This window comes from Nerophis ophidion, linkage group LG07 (assembly GCF_033978795.1).
Source record: "Nerophis ophidion isolate RoL-2023_Sa linkage group LG07, RoL_Noph_v1.0, whole genome shotgun sequence".
In the NCBI taxonomy this organism is placed as follows: Eukaryota; Metazoa; Chordata; class Actinopteri; order Syngnathiformes; family Syngnathidae; genus Nerophis; species Nerophis ophidion.
The window spans coordinates 34,853,463-34,865,158 of NC_084617.1; the positions used below are offsets into that span (position 1 = coordinate 34,853,463).

Below are 11,696 nucleotides of genomic sequence, written 5' to 3' on the forward strand. Positions count from 1 at the left end.
GGTAAAAAATGGATGGATGGCTTTAGAGGTTTTCAAATTTTTCCAACAAATATTTTTGGTATATTAGATGGAATTTTTAAATTAAAAATCCATCTACTTATATAGTAAGATGGAATTTTTAGGTAAAAATGTAATGTAATTATAAATTAGATGGATTTTTTAAAAGTATTGTCCGATCAGGAGAAATGTGAAAAGTATATGAATAAGAAGACATAATGAACCTTTTTGAGCAACATTATAAGCGCTATAAGCGAATTTCCATCACCGGCATTGTTAACCACCTTGTGTTAGCAGTTTTTTACAATATAGAATGCACAAAAAAAGGGAATATTCTTGTCTCACGTAGGGATTGTGGATGATGGGCAAACTTTTAAATATACTTTATTTTTCTCAAGCTGCTTGAGCTTGAGGAAAGTCATAAACTTTGAAAACCGTTGAAAAATAAAAAAATGGTGAAAACTGTTAGGTCAGTGGTTCAAAAAGATAAGGTTTTGGATGGGTTCCAAAGTTTTCGATGAAATCTGCAAAGACTAGTGGTAGTTATTGTTGAAAATATGACATGTTATCATCGTGTCTGATACTGCTTACAGGCAGAATAAGAGATATGACTTGCATTGTTTGCTGCCTCGTGCTAGCAGTCTATTAATATTTAGAATGCATAGAAAAGGGAAGGATGTGTACCTTTCAGTTGGGATAATCAGCAACATTTAAAAAATATATATATATATATTTTTCTTAAGCTGCTGCAGCTCCCCCAAAGTCCTCATGCTTGGCCCACCAGTGAAATATGTTGAAGGCAGCTTTTCACCGTGTGATACGCCACACACATTACTGATATTAGTGCAAACATCAATGTGAGTTCACTTCTGTTTTTACTTCAGATACCACACTGATATTAGCTGATAACCATACTAATCCCATGTGATACCAACAGGAATGATACTACTATAGTCACATGAGTCAAACAGAGAACAGTGATAGGTATGAAAAACACATTTATTATTGACTGTCTGGAATGGACTCGCGCTGTCTTTAAGTTCAGGTGGAGTGCCATTTGGGTTTTTTGGCGACACAAAGTGGCCACAATAATGCATTCAATTAAGCCCATGAGTTTTGACAGATTCAGTTGAATAATGCGGACACGTTTGTTACTGGACACTTTGCAATCACCTGTGTGACGTTGGCCCCGTGCCTTGTCCAAATCTCCCTAAACCAGTCCCAGTTGTTTGTGCTGCAAACATTTTTGGTCTAATTATTATAGTATTTAGGTTATTACCATGTAATTAAGGGGTTATTATTCATGAATAGTCCGCAACTCTCTCAAATCTCCCTAAACCAGTCCAAATTGTTTGTGCTGCAAACATGTTGGTCAAACCATTATAGTTTTTAGGTTATTACCATGTAATTAACATATTATTCATGAATAGTCCCCAACTCTGTCAAATCTCCCTAGACCAGTCCCAATTGTTTGTGCTGCAAACATGTTGGTCTAACTATTATAGGTTTTGTGTTATTACCATGTAGATAACGTGTTATTCATGAATAGTCCCCAACTCTGTCAAATCTCCCTAAACCAGTCTCAATTGTTTGTGCTGCAAACATTTTTGGTCTAATTATTATTATTTTAATCAACATGTTATTATTCATGAATAGTCCCCAACTCTGTCAAATCGCCCTAAACCAGTCCCAATTGTTTGTGCTATAAACATTTTTGGTCTATTATAGTTTTAGTTCAAGTTTTATGTTATTACCATGTAATTAATGTGTCATTATATATAAATAATCTCCAACTATGTCCAAATTGCCCAACACTAGTCCCAATTGTTTGTGCTGTCATTATTTTGCTCTTACTATTCGAGTAATCAAGTTTTTAACATGTTATAGTATTATTTGTAAACAGCCTTTCAATTTTGCTGCCCCAGTTGTTTGTGCTGTACAAAGTTTTGGTCTAGTAGTTTTTATATTACTTAGGAATTAAGATGAAAAATCAGCTCTATAAAACCTTAACATTCAAATGATCCTAGTTAGCCCAAAACATTTAGCAGCGCAAGATTGGGGAGATTTCGACCATGTGGGGGCGCTAACTTCACACAGATTCAATGAATGTCACTGGTTGCGTTTGTCTAGCTTGTGTGCTATCATGTGTTTGGCTGTGGTGTAGCTGGTAGCTCCCAGTAGCCTATAGCCTAGCATGTTCACTTTTTTCAAAACAACTTAGAAGAAAGGGTGTGTGGATTGTATGACATTAGCTGTCTAAACAAGTAAACACGCTGCAGGACTGCTTGTATTGGACATTTTACACACAAACCAGTATCAGTCAATGCTGATAAGACAAATATAAACATCAGATTTTTAAAAAAAAGGGCCAGTATGAGTTATGTATTATATTTGGACTACAAGATTATGATGTGATACTTTGAAAGTGTCCTTGCATGAATAGAGAAGACAATCATCTCATTTACTATTGCAGACAGTGTGGGCCGTGTTAGGCCATGGAGCATTAGAGAAAACTCAAGACAAGTATGGTTATTGGCAGGGAGATACTCACAGAACATCAATATATTATGACATGTTTACATGTAATCTACAAACCCCGTTTCCATATGAGTTGGGAAATTGTGTTAGATGTAAATATAAACGCAATACAATGATTTGCAAATCATTTTCAACCCATATTCAGTTGAATATGTTACAAAGACAACATATTTGATGTTCAAGAAGATAAACATTTTTTTTGCAAATAACTTTGAATTTCATGCCTGCATCACGTGCCAAAGTAGTTGGGAAAGGGCATGTTCACCACTGTGTTACATCACCTTTTCTTTTAACAACACTCAAACGTTTGGGAAGTGAGGAAACTAATTGTTGAAGCTTTGAAAGTGGAATTATTTCCCATTCTTGTTTTATGTAGAGCTTCAGTCGTTCAACAGTCCGGGGTCTCCGCTGTCATATTTTACGCTTCATAATGCACCACACATTTTCGATGGGAGACAGGTCTGGACTGCAGCCGGGCCAGGAAAGCACCCGCACTCTTTTTTTACGAAGCCACGCTGTTGTAACACTTGTCTTGCTGAAATAAGCAGGGGCGTCCATGATAACGTTGCTTGGATGACAACATATGTTGCTCTAAAACCTGTATGGACCATTCAGCATTAATGGTGCCTTCACAGATGTGTAAGTTACCCATGCCTTGGGCACTAATACACCCCCATACCATCACAGATGCTGGCTTTTGAACTATGTGCCTATAACAATCCGAATGGTTATTTTCCTCTTTGTTTTGGAGGACACCACGTCCTCTGTTTCCAAATATAATTTGAAATGTGGACTCGTCAGACCACAGAACACTTTTCAACTTTGCATCAGTCCATTTTAGATGGGCTCAGGCCCAGCCAAGCCGGCGGCGTTTCAGGATATTGTTGATAGATGGGTTTGGCTTTGCAGAGTAGAGTTTAACTTGCACTTACAGATGTAGCGACCAACTGTAGTGACTGACAGTGGTTTTATGAAGTGTTCCTGAGCCCATGTGGTGATATCCTTTACACACTGATGTCGTTTTTTTGATGTAGTACCGTCTGAGGGATCAAAAGTCCGTAATATCATCGCTTACGTGCAGTGATTTCTCCAGATTCTCAGAACTTTTTGATGATTTTACGGCCTGTAGATGGTAAAATCCCTAAATTCCTTGCAATAGCTCGTTGAGAAATGTTCTAAAACTGTTCGACAATTTGCTTACAAAGTGGTGACCCTCACCCCATCCATGTTTGTGAATTACTTAGCATTTCATGGAAGCTACTTTTATACCCAATCATGGCACCCAACTGTTCCGAATTAGTCTGTTCACCTGTGGGATGTTCCATATAAGTGTTTGATGAGCATTCCTCAACTTTATCAGTATTTATTGCCACCTATTCCAACTTCTTTGCTGCTGGCATCAAATTCTAAAGTTAATGATTATTTGCACAAAAAAAAAATGTTTATCAGTTTGAACATCAAATATGTTGTCTCTGTAGCACATTCAATTGAATATGGGTTGAAAATGATTTGCAAATCATTGTATTCCGTTTATATTTACATCTAACACAATTTCCCAACTCATATGGAAACGCGGTTTGTAGATGAAGATGTCAAACCACAAATGTCCACTCTGGTGATTCCACAACTGTGTTATCAGCAGCAGATCCCGTCACATTGTGTTGTTCACAGGCTCTCAGCTGACACGTCGCTGAAACACAAAAGTCCAATTTAGAGGAGCTCTGTTATGTACAGTCCTGGTCAAAAGTTTACATACACTTGTAAAGAACATAATGTCATGGCTTTCTTGACTTTCCAATCATTTCTACAACTCTTATTTTGTTGTGATAAAGTGATTGGAGCATATACTTGTTGGTCACAAAAAACATTCATGAAGTTTGCTTCTTTTATTAATTTATTATGGGTCTACTGAAAATGTGAGCAAATCTGCTGGGTCAAAAGTATACGTACAGCAATGTTAATATTTGCTTACATGTCCCTTGTCAAGTTTCACTGCAATAAGGCGCTTTTGGTAGCCATCCACAAGCTTCTGCTTGAATTTTTGACCACTCCTCGTGACAAAATTGGTGCAGTTTTGCTAAATGTGTCTATTTTCTGACATGGACTTGTTTCTTCAGCATTGTCCACACATTTAAGTCAGGACTTTAGGAAGGCCATTCTAATACCTTCATTCTGGCCTGATTTAGCCATTCCTTTACCACTTTTGATGTGTGTTTGGGGTCATTGTCCTGTTGGAACACCCAAACCTCCGGGCTGATGATTTTAGATCTGTATGTCCATTTTTGTTTCGCCTGACATCACATGGACAAAGATAAGACCTTCTGGAGGAAAGTTCTGTGGTCAGATGAAACAAAAATTTAACTGTTTGGCCACAATATCCAGCAATATGCCTTTAATCCCAGGAACACCATAACTACCGTCAAGCATGGTGGTGGTAGTATTATGCTCTGGGGTTGTTTTGCTGCCAATGGAATTGGTGCTTTAAATGGGACAATGAAAAAGGAGGATTACCTCCAAATTCTTCAGGACAAGCTAAAATCATCAGCCTGGAGTTTGGGTCTTGGGCGCAGTTGTGTTCCAACAGGACAATGACCCCAAACACACCTCAAAAGAGGTAAAGGAATTGCTTATTCAGGCTAAAATGAAGGTTTTAGAATGGTCTTCTTAAATGTGTGGACAATGCTGAAAAAACAAGCCCGTGTCAGAAAACCAACACATTTAGCTGAACTGCACCAATTTTGTCAAGAGGAGTGGTCAAAAATGCAACCAGAAGCTTGCTAGAAGCCTGTGGATGGCTACCAAAAGCGCCTTATTGCAGAGAAACTTGCCAAGGGACATGTAAGCAAATATTAACATTGCTGTATGTATATTTTTGACCCAGCAGATTTGCTCACATTTTCAGTAGACCCATAATACATTCATAAAAGAAGCACACTTCATGAATGTTTTTTGTGACCAAGAAGTATGTGGTTCAATCACTATATAAAAAAAATAAGAGTTGTAGAAATGATTGGAAACATGTTCTTTACAAGTGTATGTAAACTTTTGACCACCACTGTATAGGTCTGCTTATCTTTCTTCGAATATAATCCTGCAAGAATGAAACATGATGAGCACATCATCAGCTCTTCTGGGAGTTCTAAACAAATTTTCTCCTACAGGTAGCAGATAGCAGTTAACATGGCATGTTGTATTGCAGTATGATTTTGACATGAAGATATATCACTCAGAGGTCTTCAACAGGGGTACGTCACTCCACCCCAGGGATTCCCAGGTGGTGACATTTTTTGGGATGTTTTTATGTTCTACCCCTGCAACTTTGCCATGGATGTGTCTTCAGATAAATATGAATATTGATCCCACAAACTGTCATGTAAGCATAAAGAAATTGTAGTATTGCTATCATTTTAGCATTTACAATAGCTAGCAATTAGCACTCTAGTTGTCAAGGAGCATTTAGCGCTCTAGTTGCCAGCTAGCAATTAGGGCACCAGTTGTCAGCTGGCGATTAGCAATCTAGTTACCGTTGGCACGCTAGTATTTAGCTAGCGATTAACAAATAGATGTCAGCTAGTGATTAACACACTCGTTGGAATTAACGTGCCAGTTTCAGATAGAAATTAGTTGTCAGGCAGCGATTAGCACACTAGTTAGTCGCCAGCTAACAATTGGCATGTAAGTTGCCAGCAAGCAATCAACAGGCTAGTTGTCAGCTAGCGAGTAACACTTTAGGTGACAGCTAACGATTAGCATTCTGGTTGCTAGCTAGAGATTGACGCTCTAGTTGTTAGCTAGCAAATAGAGCTCTCTTAGTTGTCAGCTAGCAGGTTAACGCTCTCGTGGACAACTGGTGATTAGCGCACTAGTTGTCAGCTAGTGATTGGAGCACTAGCTGCCAGCCAGTGATTACATTAGATGTTAGCTGGGGATTAGTCCCAGCTTTCATGTAGCAAATGGCGCTTTAGTTGCCGGGTCGCGGTTGGTGCACTAGTTTTCAGTTAGCGATTGGTGCACTTGTGGCAGCTAGCGAGTTACCTGCTAGTTCACAGCCAGCGATCAGCACGCTACTTGTCAGCTAATGAGTTACACTCTACTTGCCAGCTAGAGATTAACTTCATGGTTGTCAGCAAGCGATTGGCGTGCTAGTTCCCAAGTAATGATTAGTGCACTCGTAGTCAGCTAGTGATTGGAGCACTCGTTGGGATTAATGTGCCAGTTTCAGAAAGTGATTACTTGTCAGCTAGCGATTAGCACAATAGTTGTCAGCTAATAATTGCCGTGTAAGTAGCCAACAAGCAATCGGCGCGCTAGTTGGCAGCTAGCGATTATCTCTTTAGTTGACAGCTAACGATTAGCATTCTGTTTGCCAGCTAAAGATTGACGCTCCAGTGGACAACTGGCGATTTGTGCACTAGTTGTCAGCCATCCAGCGGGACGCACCTTCTGTTCGTGCTTGTGACTTCACCAGCTTGGCTGAGGGCCGTGGTTCTGCTGGGCTGTGCTCCTCGAAGCATCACAGTTATGGAAGTGGGGCCTTTCTGCCCTAACAACACACAAACACAAATGCTTAGTGCTAAAAATACACAATGTTTTGTCAGCGATGGGAGGAAAATAAGACAGAAGTCAGATTCCACTTTTTATTTGAACATCAGCGATACAGGGCAGCGTTTACATGCAAATGATTCAATGGAGGCTTTACAAAATATTATGGAATGATAAGACAATAAAAAAAAAAAAAACAGACAGCAAAAATGAGGCAGCAATATTCTCTATCACACATAAGATGGGAAGTGATAATAAGGAAAGTGTACCCAGACACACAAACACACACATCAGACGGACACAAAGTGGCAGCGTTCAGCGCGGCCGTCGTGCTCTGGCAGTTGCAGACGTACCGGCGCTCTGGTTGCTGATGTGGGCCAAGCTTGGCAAACTGCTGGCCAGCTTGGCCAGTCCGCTGTTTGTTAGCAGCTGGTGGATGGCATTGGTTTTGGCCACGCCCCCTGTGGTGACCACAGGCACCGCGTGGAGGAGAGTGCTGCTGCTGCTGCTGGTAGAGGCGGAGCTCAAGACCTGACGCTGGGCCTTGTTGCCAGACAAGGTCTTTGGGGGGGAAGCAGACACAATACATCATTTTGGTACACTACTGTATACATGATGAAGTTCTAATTTGACACACACTACTGTATACATGATGAAGTTCTAATTTGACACATACACACTATTGTATACATGATGGGACACTACTGTATACATGATGGAGTTATAAGTTGATACACACTACTGTATACATGATGGAGTTATAAGTTGATACACACTACTGTATACATGATGGGACAAACTACTGTATACATGATGGAGTTATAATTTGACACACTACTGTATACATGATGGAGTTATAATTTGACACACTACTGTATACGTGATGGGACACACTACTGTATACATGATAGAGTTATAAGTTGATAGACACACTACTGTATAAATGATGGGACAAACTACTGTATACATGATGGATTTATAAGTTGATACACACACTACTGTATATATGATGGAGTTATGATTTGACACTCACAGTACTGTATACATGATGGGACACACTATAAATGATGGGACACACACAACTGTATACATGATGGGACACACTATACATGATGGGGCACACACACTACTGTATACATGATGGGACACACTATACATGATGGGACACACACGCTACTGTATACATGATGGGACACACTACTGTATACATGAGACACACTGTACATGATGGGGCACACACACTACTATATACATGATGGGACACACACTAGTGTATACATGATGGGACACACACATACATACTCAAACATTCCTGAAACAGGTTTCGCTTCACATATTTTTAACAGCCTCAGATCAACAGCAGAACAAAGTCTGTTTATTCATTTTGTATGTTTTGGGATACACTTTTTTTCAATGCTGTGACTGTTGTGATTTTATGAATTTGTCATCAATGTTTTAAATGTTCCTTGTAACCTTAGCCTTCAACAAACACTGCTATGATGTTTTACTTGTTTTAGGCTTTTAAGTAGATGGCAGTGAAAGCACATCGAGCTCATTGTAAAATTACTGTACTCTTTTTATGACTAATTGGTACTTGACATATGCTAACTTTTTTAGGCAATTTTGCAGCAAAACACCTGAGAGTCATAAAACTCGGTACTTGACACATGCTATTGGTTAGCATGCAGAGGGTTAACGTTCTTGCATGCTAACTTTTCCAGCCGATTTTGCAGCCAAACACCTGAGTCATAAAAGTTGGTACCTGAGCCATGCTAACTGTTAGCATGCTAACTTGTAAAGCCAATTTTGCAGCCAGACACCTGATAGTCATTTAACTTAATACTTGACACATGCCAACTTTTAGCATGCTAACTTGTTTAGCTAATTTTGCAGCCAAACACCTGAGAGTCATATAACTTGGTACTTGACACATGCCAACTGTTAGCATTCTAACTTGTTAGAGCCAATTTTGCAGCCAAACACCTGAGAGTCATATAACTTGGTACTTGAAACATGCCAACTGTTAGCATTCTAACTTGTTTAGCCAATTTTGCAGCCAAACACCTGAGAGTCATAAACTTGGTACTTGAAACATGCTAACTGTTAGCATGCTAACTTGTTTAGCCAATTCTGCAGCCAAACAGCTTAGAGTCATAAAACTTGGTACTTGACACATGCTAACTGTTGGCATCCTTACATTCATAGCCAATTTGTAGCCAAACACACTTCACGGTCATATGACTGGGTACTTGACGTGCTCTATTAGCATGAGTTGTGCTTGCGTATTTCAGAAAATTTCACATTTCAGCATTTATACACAATTTTTCTAAAATGTCATGTTCCATTTTTATTTTGTAATGTTCTAATCTGGCATATTTTGATTTTGTCTTTAGAATATGTCACAGGCGAATAAAAAAAAAAAAACAGCTGCCAGGCCGCAACTTTGGACACCTCCATACGAGACACATTCTGTCCGACTCGGTGGGAGTGAGACATCGATGAGGGCTGGACGATAAACTGATATCAACTGATATTTCACGATAAACACACGTAATCCATATCAATAATAAAAAAGGGGTTATAATAGTCATTACTATATAACAGAAAGAAACATCACCATTGTTGTTGGTAAATAGGACAATGAGCAATTATCATTACACTTCAACATCTCTAACATGCCTCTTTGCAAGGGCAGTACTGCAATATCTGCTCTTAATTGCTGTACCCTGGACGAATAAAGGTTAAATGTATACATATATACTTGTGCTGTCAAATATATATATATATATATATATATATATATATATATATATATATATATATATATATATATATATATATATATATATATATATATATATATATACACACACATACATACACACACATTCATATATATACATACATTTACTTACATACATACATATACCCCGTTTCCATATGAGTTGGGAAATTGTGTTAGATGTAAATATAAACGGAATACAATGATTTGCAAATCATTTTCAACCCATATTCAATTGAATAAACTACAAAGACAAGATACAGGGACGGCGTGGCGCAGTGGAAGAGTGGACGTGCACAACCCGAGGGTCCCTGGTTCAATCCCCACCTAGTACCAACCTCGTCACGTCCGTTGTGTCCTGAGCAAGACACTTCACCCTTGCTCCTGATGGGTGTTGGTTAGCGCCTTGCATGGCAGCTCCCGATATTAGTGTGTGAATGTGTGTGTGAATGGGTATATGTGGAAGTAGTGTCAAAGCGCTTTGAGTACCTTGAAGGTAGAAAAGCGCTATACAAGTACAACCCATTTATTTATTTATTTGATGTTCAAACTCATAAACTTTTTTTTTTTTTTGCAAATAACTTAGAATTTCATGGCTGCAACACGTGCCAAAGTAGTTGGGAAAGGGCATGTTCACCACTGTGTTACATCACCTTTTCTTTTAACAACACTCAATAAACGTTTGGGAACTGAGGAAACGAATTGTTGAAGGTGTGAAAGTGGAATTCTTTCCCATTCTTGTTTTATGTAGAGCTTCAGTCGTTCAACAGTCCGGGGTCTCCGCTGTCGTATTTTACGCTTAAAAATGTGCAACACATTTTCGATGGGAGACAGGTCTGGACTGCAGGCGGGCCAGGAAAGTACCCGCACTCTTTTTTCACGAAGCCACGCCGTTGTAACACTTGTCTTGCTGAAATAAGCAGGGGCGTCCATGATAACATTGCTTGGATGACAACATATGTTGCTCTAAAACCTGTATGGACCTTTCAGCATTAATGGTGCCTTCACAGATGTGTAAGTTACCCATGCCTTGGGCACTATTACACCCCCATACCGTCACAGATGCTGGCTTTTGAACTTTGCGCCTATAACAATCCGAATGGTTATTTTCCTCTTTGTTCTGGAGCACACCACATCCTTTGTTTCTAAATATAATTTGAAATGTGGACTCGTCAGACCACAGAACACCTTTCCACTTTGCATCAGTGCATCTTACGTGAGCTCGGGCCAAGCCAAGTCGGCGGCGTTTCTGGATATTGTTGATAAATGGGTTTGGCTTTGCATAGTAGTTTGAACTTGCACTTACAGATGTAGCGAACAACTGTAGTTACTGACAGTGGTTTTATGAAGTGTTCCTGAGCCAATGTGGTGATATCCTTTACACGCGGATGTCAGTTTGAGATGCAGTACCACCTGAGGGATCAAAAGTCAGTAATATCGCTTACGTGCAGTGATTTCTCCAGATTCTCAGAACTTTTTGATGATTTTATGGCCCGTAGATGGTAAAATCCCTAAATTCCTTGCAATAAATCGTTGAGAAATGTTCTAAAACTGTTGGACAATTTGCTTACAAAGTGGTGACCCTCACCCTATCCTTGTTTGTGAATTAATTTGCATTTCATGGAAGCTGCTTTTATACCCAATCATGGCACCCAACTGTTCCGAATTAGCCTGTTCACCTGTGGGATGTTCCATATAAGTGTTTGATGAGCATTCCTCAACTTTATCAGTATTTATTGCCAACTTTCCCAACTTCCTTGTCACGTGTTGCTGGCATCAAATTCTAAAGTTAATGATTATTTGCAAAAAAAAAAAAAAGTTTATCAGTTCGTCTTTG

At 39.2% G+C, this 11,696-nt stretch overlaps 1 protein-coding gene across 4 annotated transcripts in view; it reads right to left on the bottom strand.

Annotated features, from left to right (window-relative positions):
- Window positions 1-989: 989 nt before the first annotated feature.
- The window catches only part of kansl3 (KAT8 regulatory NSL complex subunit 3), a 40,251-nt gene continuing 29,544 nt past the window's right edge, over window positions 990-11,696 (bottom strand). For 2 of the 4 annotated variants that reach the window (XM_061906079.1, XM_061906080.1), the window contains 3 exons: window positions 7,431-7,638; window positions 6,976-7,078; window positions 990-4,225 (listed from right to left, as the gene is read on the bottom strand). In XM_061906079.1, the coding sequence (XP_061762063.1) occupies window positions 4,201-4,225; window positions 6,976-7,078; window positions 7,431-7,638 (336 nt within the window). In that variant the 3' untranslated portion in view covers window positions 990-4,200. Of the gene's footprint in view, window positions 4,226-6,975; window positions 7,079-7,430; window positions 7,639-11,696 lie in introns of those variants that run through there. The other 2 variants (XM_061906082.1, XM_061906083.1) reach the window with 1 other exon arrangement.